This window comes from Rhinoderma darwinii, chromosome 1, assembly GCF_050947455.1.
Source record: "Rhinoderma darwinii isolate aRhiDar2 chromosome 1, aRhiDar2.hap1, whole genome shotgun sequence".
In the NCBI taxonomy this organism is placed as follows: domain Eukaryota; kingdom Metazoa; phylum Chordata; class Amphibia; order Anura; family Rhinodermatidae; genus Rhinoderma; species Rhinoderma darwinii.
Window position 1 is genome coordinate 5971522 of NC_134687.1, and position 16885 is coordinate 5988406.

General features: G+C 41.5%; 1 protein-coding gene across 1 annotated transcript in view; it reads left to right on the forward strand.

Annotated features, from left to right (window-relative positions):
- The window catches only part of LOC142665295 (vomeronasal type-2 receptor 26-like), a 68726-nt gene that overhangs the window by 34967 nt on the left and 16874 nt on the right, over positions 1–16885 (forward strand). The window contains exons 3-5 of the mRNA XM_075844947.1: positions 654–1211; positions 8934–9176; positions 11753–11876. Of these exons, the coding sequence (XP_075701062.1) occupies positions 654–1211; positions 8934–9176; positions 11753–11876 (925 nt within the window). The remainder of the gene's footprint in view (positions 1–653; positions 1212–8933; positions 9177–11752; positions 11877–16885) is intronic.

Below are 16885 nucleotides of genomic sequence, written 5' to 3' on the forward strand. Positions count from 1 at the left end.
TGTTGCTGTTCTACATAACTACTGATCTATAGTTGATAAGTATTCTATACTGTATTGTTCTAATTATACCATGCTTATTCTGTTGACATTTTCAATAACAATTTAATGATTTAAAAAAACAAAAAAACAAAGGAAAAGTCTAAAAGGGTGAGGTATTCTGATATGAATTTTTTAGGGACAGTGCTGATAAGGGTTACGCCTGTGTATTTTAGTGTAAGCTAGTGTAATGCCCCAATATCTAAACTCTTAGGATTCATTATATTGACATGTTAGAAGTTTTAAACAGTGGGGTCTGGGTGCTGAAACCTTGATGGATCGAATGAAGGGGGGAAAGTCTCTTCGGTTCTGTTCTGCCAATCTGGATCCTTATATGGAGCAGAGCATTGTATGGGCACATAGAATATCTGTAGCCCTTAATTGATTAACTCCCCATCCTTAACGAGGTGTAAAAAAGTGATCCAAGCCGAAGGGGCAAAGTGCTCAGCCGATTGCTTCTGCCCCACTGTTCCACCAATCAAATGTGAGGGGGCAGCAGTCAGACACCAATTGATCTAAGGTTCTGATATGTTACTATGACATCTCAGAAGTTTTCGAAATGACAGTGACCCTCAGATAAAACATATTAGAAAAGTTTCATTTTTGTTTTTTTGTAGATAAATTACGACGTGACGGATAAACTGCTGAATAACAATGGTTTTATGAACTCACTTTTCACTATGGCTCCGGATAATCATCTTCACCATCTGGCTATTGTGCTCTGTATAAAATACTTTGGCTGGAACTGGGTTGGGATCATAACAGCAGAAGATGAGAGTGCAGAGGCTGAAGTGCGTGAGCTCAGCAAAGTGATGACCAGACACGGAATCTGCATTGAGTTTATAGTAAAATTTGTTCTTGACAAAATTAATAATGTGAAAAGTCATCTGATCATTGAAAGGTCTAGAGCTGAAGTTATAATCGTATGTGGTCAGTTTTCCACAATTTACCAAGTATTGTTAAATTTGTTTGACGCGAAGAAAACACTGATCCTGAATGACTCGTGGTTCATGCATCCTCTTATGGGGGTTTATTATATGAAATTAGTTAATTGTAGTTTGAGTTTTTCACCGATCACTAAACCATTGCCCAAACTCTGGAACTTCATACGAAATTTAAACAAATTTCGTGACCCAACTGACCCGTTCCTTGCAGCTATTTCTGACTTTTACTGCGTAAGTCCAAAAAAAAATGTTGTTATTGTACTTGACCGTGCGTTACATTTTGTAGTTAGGGGATGCTCAACAAAAGTTTTTCCTACTTTGAACATTTATCCAGGAGATAAAATGGTCTGTAATGTGTATACAGCAGTGTATGTCCTGGCTCACGCTCTGCATGACATGAATCTGTTTCTGGAAAGATTTACTAATAAATTCAGCACTGCTACATATAGAACAAAGGTAAATAATGTTACTTTACTACTACTATTACTACAACTATTACTACTACCACCTATATACTACTACTATTAGGGTAAGGGCACACACAGCGAAAATACTGTGTATTTTCCGCTACAAAATGCGTAGCATAATACTGTAGCAGCAAAGTGGAGGAGATTTAGAAAAATGCTGAGCAGAACATTTTTTGGGGAAATTGACATGCAGTGCAGTTTTTTCATCTTCAGCTTGTCAATTGTATTTGCGTAAACGCTGCTTATTTGTTGTGGGATTTCCCCTTTGAATTCAATGGGGAGGAAAATCGTGCATCAAATAGCAGATGTTGCATGTTTTGCGGCGGAATCACAGCGACTGTGCCGCAAAAAATGAAACTCAGAAGAAAAAAAAATCTTATACTTACCCAAAATTCTGTGTTTCTTCCTCCAGGCCGGCCTCCTGGGATGACGTTTCTTTCCACATGACTGCTGCAGCCAATCACAGTATAAAACGTCCTTCCATGAGGCCGGGCTACAGGACTGCGGAGAGATGCGCCACCATGTGTAAGTATGCAGCCTTTTTTTTTTCAGGTGCAGTTTTCCGCAACTAACATTTTGGTCAAAAAACTGCACCACAATTTAGTGCGGTTTTTCGGACGGAATTTTCTTGTCAATATAGTTTTACTATGACCAGTACTACAACTACTACAAGTAGTAATACTAATACTACTACTACTACTACTACTACTACTACTACTACTACTACTACTACTACTTCAACTACTACTTCTACCACCTCTACTACTACTATTACCATTACATTACTACTGTATTACTACATTATTACTGTGACCATTACTACTACTACTACAAGTACTACCTCTACTTCTACTATAACTACAAGTACTACTACTACTACTACCACCTCTTCTACTACTACTACTACTACTACTACTACTAATACTACTACTACTACTACTACTACACCTCTGCAACTACTACCACCTCTACTACTACCAGTGGCGTAACTACCGCGGTAGCAGCCGTAGCGGCCGCTACGGGGCCCGGGGCTTGAGGGGGCCTGTGCCGCCAGCCGACACGCCCACCCAAATGCCCAGTGGCGCCGCTAGCAGCCGTTATGGCTGCTACAGCGGTAGCGCCGCTACTGTGGGGCCCGCGCCGCCGAGCCTTACACAGGCCCTCTCATGCCTGTAGGTGTCGCTAGCACCGGAGGGGGCCCCAGTAGTAGCGGCAGCCAAATACATGTATTAGCACTGAATGGCCGGGCATGTTCCGTGCCTGACCATCCAGTGGCTTACAATGACACTGATTGGCTAGCGGCGCGATGACGTCATCGCGCCGCTTCCATGCTTGGAAGGTGCTGATTGGCGGGGCAAGTCATTCTGCCCCGCCAATCAGCGTCATTGGAGGACGCTCGTTCAGCTCCTGCAGACATGCTCAGAAGAGAGCATGTCTGCATCGCCAGTGAACAGCGTGGGAACGGGATCATGTGAGTATGTCAAGATTATATATTTTTTTCCTCATAGAAATGTGAATGGCATTATCTATAGTGGGGAGTCTATCTACAGGGGGGGGTCATCTTTATGTGGGCTATTATATATAGGGGGGTCTATATGTGGGGTAGTAGCTACAGGGGGGTCTATATGTGGGGGTGTGGGCCACTATATACAGGGGGCTCTATATGTGGGCCATTATATACAGGGGGGGTCTATATGTGGGCCATTATATACAGGGGGGTCTATATGTGGGGCAGTAGCTACAGGGGGGTCTATATGTGGGGCAGTAGCTACACGGGGGTCTATATGTGGGGGTGTGGGCAACTATATACAGGGGGCTCTATATGTGGGCCATTATATACAGGGGGTCTATATGTGGGCCATTATATACAGGGGGGGTCTATATGTGGGACACTATATACAGGGGGGTCTATATGTGGGGCACTAGCTACAGGGGAGGTCTGTATGTGGGGATGTGGGCCACTATCTACAGGGGGGTCTATATGTAGTGCACAGTCTACAGGGGTTGGCTATATGTGGGACATTATATATAGAGGTGGGCTACACGTGGAACACTAACTATAGGGGAAGCTATATGTAGGGCAGCACGGTGGCTCAGTGGTTAGCACTATTGCCTTGCAGCTCTGGAGTCCATATGTGGGCACTATCTACAGGGGCTTCTATGTAGGTCACTATCTACAGGGGGCACGGTGTGTGTGTGTGACAGTTATATTTAGATGTGTTGAGAATTTTAACTTTGTTTATAGGTGCAGAAATGTTTTAAAAGTGAGAAGCTGAAGACATCTAAACAGAAAACTGCAGAAATGGGTCATGGCCGGGAGAAATCCATCATAGATGTCTGAACCGGAGGGAGAAGAAAAGAACTAGAATCTGAGACGTCACCGGTGAGTCACTTAATGTAAATGTTTATTCTGCCTCTAATCAGTATTGTAGTCACTGTATGATCTGCAGCGAGATGATCGTGGTATGATTTTTTTTGTGAAACCGCATCTCCCAGCATATCCTTACCATTGTTCCGGCCATGCTGGGAGCTGTAGTTTTACGCCGTACAAACCTATACGCAGTGGCGTAACTACCGCTATAGCAGCCGTAGCGACTTCTACGGGGCCTGCAGCATGAGGGGGCCCGTGCCACCCGCCGGCACGGCCCCATCCCATGGCCGCAGGCTCCGCTAGCAGCCGCTATGGCTGCTACAGCGCGAAACCACTGAAGGGGTTGTTTCTACAATAGACATGCATCCCCTATCCACAGGATAGGGGATACATGTGGGATCGCTGGGACGCCCAGCGATGAGGAGAACGGGGGACCGAAAGTCCCCCCTAAGTTCTCCATGACAAACCTCGGACTTCCGGGGTCTGTGTCGGGAGCTCCATGGAAATGACTTGTGCACCGGTCGTGCTTGTGCGCATGTGTGACCAGCGCTCCTTTCATTTTTATTGAACTGCGCAGACGCCGGAAGTCCGAGGTTCGTCATGGAGAACTTCGGGGGACTTTCGGTCCCCCGTTCTCCTTATCGCTGCCAGCGATCACACATGTATCCCCTATCCTGTGGAGAGGGGATACATGTCTTTTGTAGGACACACTATAGGCCGTTTTTTTTTTGGGGGGGGGGGCTATATGGCGTTATCTACAGAGGGGGTCTGTATGGTGTGATCTACAGAGAGGGCTGTATGGCGTTATCTACAGAGAGGGCTGTATGGCGTTATCTACAGAGAGGGCTGTATGGTGTTATCTACAGGGTGCTGTATGGCGTTATCTACAGGGGGCTGTGTATGGTGCTATCTATAGGGGGGCGCTGTGTGGTGGAATCTATAGGGAGGCACTATCTACAAGGGGGGGGGGGGGGGTGTGATACCCAGCAGATGGGGGGCCCAAGGCAAATGTTTGCTATGGGGCCCAGTCTTTCCTAGTTACGCCCCTGACTACTACTATAACTACTACTACCTATACTACTGCTACTTCAACTACTGCTTCTACCACCTCTACTACTACTATTACTTTGACCATTACTACTGTATAACTACATTATTACTGCGACCATTACTACTACTACTACTACAAGTACTACTACTACTACTACTACTACTAGTAGTAGTCTTGACCCTTAGAGGAAGCTGGAAATCCGGCGAAACGCGCGTTGGGCGTATAGTTTTTAATAATCCAATGCACATGTCCATCACTTCTTTCAATGCTACGGTGGTACAATCTAATACAATCAATTTATCTCTTCACACACTGCTTCTGCTGACAGCGATGGGAGCGATGTGAGAGACATAGACGGCAACAAGAGAAACTGTCAGGTGATCGTGCATCACTGACAGCTGAGAGCCCTCTCACACGACGAGAGGCTCAGGATCACGTCAGCGGCTCATATCACTCACCCAGCCCGGGAACTTCATTCTCTTGCTGCCGGTCGCTCCTCCCGTCCTCGGCAGTGTGGAGGATTTGACATTTGACTCAGTGGCTGCAGCACGGCGACGGCACTGATAACCAAGTCAGTGCGTTCTTCGTGCTCACAGCTGCTACAGCTCCTATACAAGGGAGCAGGCAGCTTAACTTGACATGACCTAAAACTCTATAACTCAATGTCAGTTTGTGTCTATAATAACATAGACACAAATAAGGGTCTAAGCATGTTTCAACTAATATAAAAGGGAGACATTCAGACATTGATACTATCTTCCCTTGCAACCTGCACTGATACTTTTGGCAGAAACATTTATTGGTTGTTTTACACTAATTCACTGCCAGATAGCAACATTGAATAACATACAATTTATGAGGCAAATTGTGTCCTTTAATAGTGTAGGATTGGGGGTCATCTGCACTACAATACAATTGGACCTGCGTTGGATAATTTTAAATATTTATAATAATTTTAAATATTCATAATATTTGTTTATAAATAAAGTTTATTATATTTTCCATTGTTCAATTGAACCACAAGTCTTTCCCTCTTTCCCCTTCCACAATAAATACTACTACTACTACTACTACTACTACTACTACTACCACCACCTCTACTACCACTATAACTACTACTACCTATACTACTACTACTACTACTACTACTACCACCACCTCTACTACTACTATAACTACTACTACTACTACTATTACTACCACTACTACTACTACTACTACTACTACTACTACTACTACTACTACTACTACTACTACTACTACTACTACCACCACCTCTACTACTACTATAACTACTACTACCTATACTACTACTACTACTACTACTACCACCACCTCTACTACCACTATAACTACTACTACCTATACTACTACTACTACTACTACTACTACTACCACCACCTCTACTACTACTATAACTACTACTACTACTACTACTACTACTACTACTACTACTACTACCACCACCTCTACTACTACTATAACTACTACTACCTATACTACTACTACTACTACTACTACTACTACTACTACTACTACTACAGTAGTACATACTTTCTATACTACTACAAGTACTACTACTGCTACTACTACTACTACCACCTCTATTACTACTTTTACTACTACTACTACCTATAATACTACTACTACTACTACTACTACTACTACAATACTACTACCACCTCTACTACTACTACTACTACTACTACTACTACTACTACAACTACTACTACTACCACCTCTACTACTACTATTACTGTGACCATTACTACTGTATAACTACATTATTACTGCAACCATTACTACTACTACTACTACTACAAGTACTACTATTACTACTACTACTATAACTACTACCTATACTACTACTACTACTACAATAACTACTACTACCTCTACTACTACTACTACTACTACTACTACTACTACTACCTCTACCACTACTACTACTACTACATCAACTACTACTTCTACCACCTCTACTACTACTATTACTGTGACTATTACTACCACTACTAATACTACTACTACTACAAGTACTTCAACCACATCTACTACTACTACTGTGACCATTACTACTACTACTTCCACCTCTACTACTACTACAATTATTTTTTTCTCTTACAACTACCACTACCACTTCTACTTCCACTACTACTACCAGTATTTTACTATTTCTACTGTTATCACTACTTTTACTTCAACCATTACAACTATTACCACCACTTCAACAGTTACTACATCCATTCTATTGGTCTATCTATCTATTACTAGTATTTCAACTGCTATTACTACTACTACTACTACTATTACCACTTCTAGTAGTTTTACTACTTATATTATTAATACAGATGATTACTACTACTACTACTACTACTACTACTACTACTACTACTACTACTACTATTAGTACTACTGCTACTACTACTACTACTACTACTACTACTACTACTACTACTACGACTGCTGCTATTACTACTACTACTACCACCACTTCTACTGCTATTACTACTACTACTACCACTTCTACTAGTTTTACTACTGATATTATTACAACAAATTACTATTACTACTGCTACAACTACTGCTACTACTATTTATACTAACACAATTAATACTACTGCTACTACCACTACTACTACCACCACTACTACTATTACTACTACCACCACTACTACTACCACTACTACTACTACTACTACTACTACTACTATTACTACTACTACTACTACTATTACTACTACTACTAGTATTACTACTGATATTACTACTACTTTTACCACTTCAACTAGTTTTACTATTGGTATTATTACAACAGAATACTACTATTGCTACTACTACTACTACTACTACTACTACTACTATTATTACCACTTCTACCACTATTACTACTACCACTACTACTTCTTCTACCAGTTTTAATACTGATATTAGTACAACAGATTACTATTACTAATAACACTACCACTACCACTTACATTTCTACTACTACACATATAATTATTTTTTATGAAAAAAAAATTCTAAAGTTTACTCATTTTAACTCAGATAAAATAAATATTTAATAATATAATAGGTCTAATTATTGGTTGTTAAATTTACAGGGATAATAACAACTGCTGCTTGCTCTGATCTCTGGATCATCACACAGAGGAACACAGGGGTAGTTAGCGCCGCCGCATGGGAAGTATAGTATTGCATGAACCGACCATATAGGAAGCTTTTTTTTAGCAGCTCTCCTCTCTGCACACTCACAGGCATGGAAATAAAAAAAAATAATCTGTTTTTAAGCCATGTAAGGGAAAAGGACCCAAAATACAGGACAGGTATACAACTTCTGTCTGCACTACGTCTAATATAGATCTACATGTGACTTAAATGCATTTTATTATTTTTGTATGAATAAGTCTTCCTTAAAGTGCCATCTTTCTGCATCTTTCTGGTTGGTCATAATTTGGTTATAATTAACCAATCTGGTTATAATTTTATACTGGGTGGAAAGAACCTGTGCAGGAGTCCTCTCTCCAGAGGGGGTAGGACATTGTCCCAAGGGTCATGAAAAGTTCTTAAAGGCCCTTCTGTTGTGGATGGGAAAAATAATTTTCTCCTTTCATAATAAGCTGTGTACGGGGATGAGCGCTTGTTACTACAATCGCTCATACCCATACTTTTCTAACATGTCGGCGGCATGTTTACATAGGAAGATGCGCTGCCAACAGGAATAATATTTTCGGCTGCATAAACAATACAATCAGCCGATGAACGAGTGTTTGCTTGTTCACCAGCTGATCGATGCCCTGTTTACACAGGTCAATGATCGAGAATGAGCTTTTTGTGGACGCTCGTTTGCCCCGATAATTGGCCCGAGTAAAAGGGCCTTAAGTCTGTCAGATCAGTATTGTAATGAATTAGACTTTTTGGTCAAAATCCGATACCAGAGACCTGGGGCTGTACAGAGTAAATATTAGAATTTACAATCTATCAGTGTAAAAATGATAAGATATTTCATCATCTCTCCTCCAGTCTATGATCTAACACTTTAAATGGTTTTATTTTTTCATAAGCTAAAGTACTTTATAAGAAGTGTAAATTTTATTGATCACAACGGGCAAATTATTTCATTTGATGAGACAAGAAGATTACGATTTCCACCCGATATGCTGTTGGCAAACTGGGTATTTCAATATAATCAGACCATTTTAATATATGAATCAAATAATAAGAGCTACTTTCGCCCAAGTGATAATCTACCAGAAGATCAGTGGCTTCATGTTACAGATGACAAATTAACATGGAAAACTGGAAAAGTAAGTTCTCCTTGTATATTTTGTATGATAATTTTCCCACCATTCCTAAGGAGAGTTGGCGCTCAGCTATTTCCCTATATCCTAAAACAGTTGGATCCACACCAAAAAGACTTAAGTAGAATATTAACTTCTTATGCCATAAATGTCTGAAAACCCCTTAAAATATTTCTTACAGATATAGCAGAGCAGAGTTTGTCAAATGCAGAAGAGCTGAGTTGGCCACTTGGAAAATACATTGGGATGTCATAATTTTCTATATCTGAGTTTTTTCACAGGACAAACATAACACAATGGAGGAGATGTGGAATCTGATTTGGGCAACCCCAGTTTTTCTTTGAAATACTCCTGATAATTATTCTCCATTGAGATTTTCTTAAGAGATTCCCCAGACAAAATATAGGGAGGATGCCAAGTCCTCATAGAGTGGCTGCAAGTCAGACAGATGTCTTGTAGTATCCACCTATAGTTCAGACAGCTACATATGTGGTGTGTAGGAATGTAAAATACATGGCATGGAGGTCGGGGTAGAACACACAGTCCATATCAGCCTAACACATTAACACTACTGTACAGGCTGAAACCCCTCTGATGGAGGCTAGTTCCTCAGTTACATTATTTTGGCTAGAGAACTTATTTAACCGAGTCATCAAACTGCAAGAAAACAATAACATTACAAATTTTAGATATTCTGTACCTACTAATCTCTGCACCTGCCACACCACACAACTCACTTTCTATGTTCCCAACAGTGGTGCAACAATTAACAGAGGAAAACCACAGATATCAACAGTCTTAAGATGCCCATAAAAATTCAATGAACGCCGGATGAACCTGGCGATTCTGGCGGGATCGGCCAATCATCTAATGTGTATTGGGGTGTCCCAACTCTCCCCCAATTGAAGATGGTTAAGAAGAATCATGCATGTTGGATTTCAACACACCTGATCCTTTGTTCTCACGGAATATAATCTGACACCAAAGGTGTATGGCAGCAGCTTATTCCCCGTTCCCCATTGCGTACACATGCATGCTCGGCCGAGCTAAGCCTGCATGTGTATGGTGGGGGGAACAGCAAAGTGTTTGCAGTAGATTAGTCTGGACTGTGTATAAGGGAAGAAAAGCAGGATAGTGTTTCTGTATTTTCCTTTCTGTCTATATTGTTTGAAATAAGGATAGTCCTGGCTAGAATCCTCCCCATCTTCTCAGTAAGGTCAGAAGGGTTTAGGGATGGGAGAGATATTTAAATGAGTTTTCCAAACTTGAACAATTACAGCATATACACAGTATATGCCATAAAAATCTGATAGATGTGGGTCCCACCTCTGGGACATTCACCTAACTTTAGAACCGGGCCCCCTAAACTCTGTTCTAGCTTACTTCGATCCCGCTACCCGGCCACTTCCTGGTCAGTTGGTCGGGAGTTAGGGAAACAGTTGAGCACACTGAGCTACGCTGTTTCTGTAACTCCCATAGAAGTGAATGTTAGCTCCGGAAACAGCGTTTGCTGGGACAAACCCTTTAAGAGCTTCTCCGGGGCTGGAGTGCCTAGACAAAGCTCTTACCGATGCTTTGGCCTAGTAAGCTGGAATTATAAAGCTGCTGACGTTAGAAGCTTCCCCAGGGCCGGAATACCCGGCCATATCACTTTAAATTCTCTAGCTGGGGACCCTGGTATTGTGATCTCCTGACATCACGAAAGGCAATACATTGATATGAAGGGGGCTTAATTATTATGAATATTTTCTGAATTATCCACTAAGAAATAGACTCTAGTAACAAGTGATTAGCTCCTAAGTCAGCTCCAAATAGGCTTGTCTTCTAGTGGATCATTGGGTCCCATTATTTTTTCAGAGCCAGGGCCCACCGGGGGATTCCCTAGTACTCTGGTTGGCAAGTAGCCGAGTGCACCTTTGCTAAACTGGAGGCAGGTCCACCATCAGGGGAGTACTGGTGGTACTGCCATCAAGGGCCCGAACCTAAAAAAAATTTAAAAAGGGGCTTGCACCCCCTGTAGATAGTGCCCCACATATAGCACCCCCTGTAGATAGTGCCCCACATATAGCCACTTTTAACAGAACTCTTTACATACTCACCTGATGCCGTACCCACGCCGTCCTCTTGCAATGCAGGCCTTCTCTCTTCTGAGCAGTTCTGCTGGTGCTTGTGTCATTGAAAGGTGCTGAATGGCAGGGCATGGAACAGTGCTTATGCATGTAATTGTATCTGCGTCCTATAGACGTAGGTACATTTATAGTGCAGGAGGGGGTTGCGCCGGCTGGTTTCGCAGCAGGCCGCCGCCTGAGGCGAAAAGTTTATCTCGCCTCATGGACGGTGCGGCCCTGGTGACAGAGTATCGCAAAATCATGTTTTTTTTTCAAAGCTGGTCATCTCGTACCGCACATCTTAAGATATGTTGGTATGGAAGAACACGTCTGTACAGACTTTATTTTCTGTTGGATTCTGTTGGTTCTCTCCTCAGCATATTATAAGTTCCATGGTTGAGGTCTACCACAGAACAAGCAAAAAATGTTGCTAGTATTGTATCAAAAACTTTACATGTAATTTGATTTTCCGAGGTCCCACAATCTCGGTGTAATGAGAGATGTTCCCCTGGCTACAGGAAAGCTCCTAATGGAGGATATCACTCCTGCTGCTATGACTGTGTCCTGTGTTCTGAAGGGGAAATGTCCAATATATCAGGTAGGAAAAACAGCACTTATCTTATCTTCTCCTTGCTTTCTTCACTTTTAGTTTCAATGTTTTCTGTTAAAGGCTTTCAATTCCACAAACCAATAGTATTGAACCAAAGGCAAATATTCTATCCCCATAATGTTACTCATATGTATAATAATATCAAAAGTCACAATAAACACATCTCCGCTTATAAACCTGTTGTCACTTCACCCATCCCCCAGCTCATGTCAAACCCTTATCTTGAGATGTTCTCCTTACTTTTGCAGCAGATCCTCACGCTCTATTGCAACACAAATTCCCAGAATTGACCCCAAAGTAATTTTCAACCCCTGAATTTACTTACGGCTGCTCAGATGCAGTCCACTTAATTTCCGGGAGACATCGCACATTACAACATTATGCCAGCAAGCTTCAGCATCAGCATCAGGACGTTGTGTGCAGTGCCCCTATATAAAGAGAACCCCAGGAGTAAGGCCTCATGCACACAAACGTATTTTTGTCCTCCCGTATATACTGGCGTAAATACGGGTCCTTGGTCACACGTATTCGACCCGTATTGCACCAGTATTTACGGACTCGTGCCCGTAAATATGGGTCCGGTGTCACCCGTATTCCACCCGTATCTACGGGCACGTTTTCGCTGCAAAATTACACTGCAGTAATCGGCAGCCCTACTCTCTATCAGTGCAGGATAGAGAGAAGGGAGAGCCCTTTCCGCAGAAAAAGTAAAAGAAATTCATACTTACCCGGCCGTTGTCTTGGTGACGCATCCCTCTCTTCACATCCAGTCCGACCTCCCTGGATGACTCGGCAGTCCATATGACCGCTGCAACCTGTGATTGGCTGCAGCGGTCACATGGGCTGAAACGTCATCCCAGGAGGCCGGACTGGAGGAAGAAGCAGGGAGTTCTCGGTAAGTATGAACGTCTTTTTTTTTTTTTACATGTTGCTCTATATTGTGATCGGAAGTCACTGTCCAGGGTGCAGAAACAGTTACTGCCGATCGTTTAACTCTTTCAACACCCTGGACAGTGACTATTTACTGACGTCGCCTAGCAACGCTCCCGTTATTATGGGTGCACACACGTAGTCATCCGTAATTACGGGAGCCCCATAGACTTCTATGGGCCTGCCCGTGCCGTAATTACGGTCTGAAATAGGACATGTTCTATATTTTTCAACGGCACGGGCACCTTCCCGTAAGCATACGGGGAGGTACACATGGCCAATAGAAGTCCATGGGCCTGTAAAAATGCGCCGTAATTACGGGCATTTTTACGTTCGTGTGCATGGGGCCTAAAGGGAGAAAAATTCAAGAAATCCCTAAAAGCTAAACAACTGTTAATCTGGCGTTTGGAGTAAAATCGACACTATAGATAGCTCAGATTTTACAAAGCACTCAGGTGTTGGTTCCTGTCTGATTCCCCTGAACGCAGATAGTGCCACACCCACCTGTAGACAGTGGCAGTGGCCCCCGTGATAGTGCCACACAGACCACTCTATATAATGCCACAAACCCACTTGTAGATAATGCCACACACCTTCCTTGTATTTAGTGCCCCACAACCCCTGTAGATAGTGCCACACACCCGCTGTAGATAGTGCCACCAACCCCCCTGTAGATATTGCTACAAACCCCCTGTAGATAGTGCCACACAGCCCCCTGTAGATAGTGCCACAAACCCCAGTGTAGACAGTGCCACAAAGCCCCTGTAGATAGTGCCACAAATGCCCTGTAGATAGTGCCACAAACTGCCTGTAGATAGTGCCACACAGCCCCCTGTAGATAGTGCTACAAACCCTCTGTAGATAGTCACACATTCCCCTTGTAGATAGTACTACACAGCCCCCTGAGCAAAGTGCCCCCAAACAAATAAAAAAACTTGCACTCACCTTGCCCTGTTCCAGTAATGAACAGAGTACAGCAGGCCTCCTCAGCCATGTTAGGCCTGCAGCGTATGAGACACCAAGCAGGGACCCTTGCACAGGCTGGCACGATGCAGTGATGCCATTGCCCCGGCCTACGCACAGCTGTCACAGCTCCACCATAGTATTCAATTGGATCTGCATCCTGAGGATGCAAATACAATTGAATGTGGCAGTCTCTCAGGGATTTGCCCGGCGAGGCCACTTGTCCAGACAACTCACGTCCGTGGTCCAGATTCGGACTGCCCTATACATTTGTCTTTCTGCCAATATTAGAGTAAACAACACACCAGCACCCTCCTTTACCATCTCAAATGGGACAAGGCAGGGCTGCCCTCTTTATCCTGTAGACACTTATACAACAAATTCGCCAACACCCTGACAAATCCTTTTGTGTTCTTTTCTCTATATTCGACCAATGTAGAAAGATTTCAAAATTCAAAATGAACCCGACCAAATCAGTATTACTTAATATCCCCTGTTTAACTGCTATGACACGAAAAACTAAATCACAGATCTCCTTTGAATGGTCCACAAGATCCTTTAAAACCTGTTATTACACATCTCGCCTCTCTCAAAATTTTGGGTTTCTCTTAATTATGAGCCGCTGCAGACCAAATTGATAGCATTTTGAGAAGTTGGAAGATTCCATTTATATCTTGGGTAGGTAGAAGCAACCTTCTCAAAATGCTGATTATTCCTCAAGTTAGATATCTACTACAAACTATGCCCATACATTTACCACAATCCTTCTTCAATACGCTTAGACAGAGATTTTTTAAATATATCTGGAAAACAAAGGGCACAGAATAGAGTACTTCACACTTATCAGACCTAAGCGTTTGGCATTGGCTTCACAGACATCGCAGCCTACTATCAAGCTATACAATTAAATAGAATTATTGATTGGCATAGGAATCGAAACCCTAAACGCTATGTAGCCATCGAGGAATCTGTATTTGGCTCCTCTATTACTTAAGCTCTATTGCAGCCTCTACAGTGTTTCAGAGATAAGATTAAAACTAATATGATCACTAAAGCATCCTTGGAAATTTGGCATAGAATGTCTAAATCTTTCTTTCTGTGGCCTTTGGCGAAAGTCGGCGACCTCATTGGTTTACATGACACAGTGCCCCGGCAGGGATTTCTATAGACTCAATTGAAGGGGAAGGCCAAAGTGGTATCCTGATAGATGGGGCTTTACCCTATATCAAGGCTTGGGAGGGGGAAATAGGAGTGACATTATTGAAATTAAAAGTACATATAACCACTGATGTGGCCGATCCAGGTGTATTATATTGCATTAAACTATCTACAAACTTACAAGTAGAAGGTATAAGACACCAGTTCCTTTAAATAAAATGGAGAACTCTATTCCTCCAACTTGATGGAGGTTTCTTCAACATTCTGGATCACATATTTGGTGAAACTTTGCATTAACACAACCTTTCTGAACTGGAGTGGTGGATTTAATGGAGTCCATATGCCCTCAGGCCCAACAACTGAACCCCCCCAAAAAAAATTAAACTTAATTCTGCCCACCTCTGTGTTATTCAACAAACCTTTATGCTTGCAATTAGTTCTTGTGGCAAAGGCTATGATTCCTTTCTATTGGTGTAGCACTGATACTCCATCTGCAAAAAGTAGCACAAATCTCAAAGCTTGAGGAAATATTATATTGAGAGCTATGAAACCCCAATAAATTCAAAAGAATCTGGAACCCCTGAATCAGTTTTATGCAGGATTCTATCTCTACTACTATGATATCCTGAGATTATTCCACTCATGGCTACCCTTTCTTATAAGTTGTACTTTATGTTCACTTATATATTGGGCGACATTGCATTGACTCCATACATTTATTCACCGTCAAGGACATAATTATTAATCCAGTTTTGACGGACATCTACGTTTTATGTTTATTTTCTCTGCTACGGACCTGATAGCTTCTTTAATATTCTTGCTGTAGTTTGACTGTATTATACAGTTGCACTTTTGTATATCTGTTATATATGCGACTGTCACACTTATTAAAACTTTTTGTGGGATTTCTTACATTACTGTTTTATGTATAGTTGTTAAAACTACATATTCAATCCTTTTAAAAAAACTTATAAAAAAGATACTTGCAAGATAGTAATTGGCATTGTGTAATGCTTAACCCCTTAGTGACCAGCCCATTTTAGGCCTTAATGACCAAGCTATTTTATTCGTTTTTCTATAGTCGCATTCAAAGAGCTATAACGTTTTTATTTTTTCGTCTACATAGCTGTAAGAGGACTTGTTTTTTGCGGGATTAGTTGTGCTTTTTAATGGCACCATTTTTGGGTACATATAATTTTTATATTAACTTTTATTAACCTTTTTGGGGGGGATTATAAAAAAAACCTGAAATTCCGCCATTGTTCTATGCGTTTTTAAATTGACGCCGTTCACTGTGCGACGTAAATAACATGTTAGCTTTATTCTATGGGTCGGTATGATTACGGCGATACTACATATGTGGAGTTTTTTTTATGTTTTACGACTTTTGCACAATAAAAACGCTTTTGAACTAAAATTATTTGTTTTTGCATCGTCGCTTTCCAAGAGCCGTCATTTTTTTATTTTTCCATCAATGTAGTGATTTTTTGGGCTTGTTTTCTGCGGGACAAGACGTAGTTTTGAATGGTACTGTTTTGGGGTACATGGGACTTATTGATTCATTTTTATTATGACTTTTTTGGGGGGCAATGGAAAAAATTGCAATTTCGCCATAGTTTTTTGCGTTTTTTTTTTTACGGTGTTCACTTTGCGGTTTAAATTACATATTAACTTTATTAATGGAGTCATTACGGTCGCGGCGATACCACATATGTGTACTTTTTTTTTTTTTTACACTTTTACTAAATAAAACCACTTTTTATGGAAAAAAATGGTTTTATTTATTTTTTTACTGTACTTTTTATTAATAATCTTTATTTCACTTTGATGACTGATTTTATTAGTCCCACTAGGGGACTTTACTGTGCGATGTTCCGATCGCTGCTATAATGCTCTGGTATACTTCGTATACCAGAGCATTATTGCCTGTCAGTGTAAATCTGACA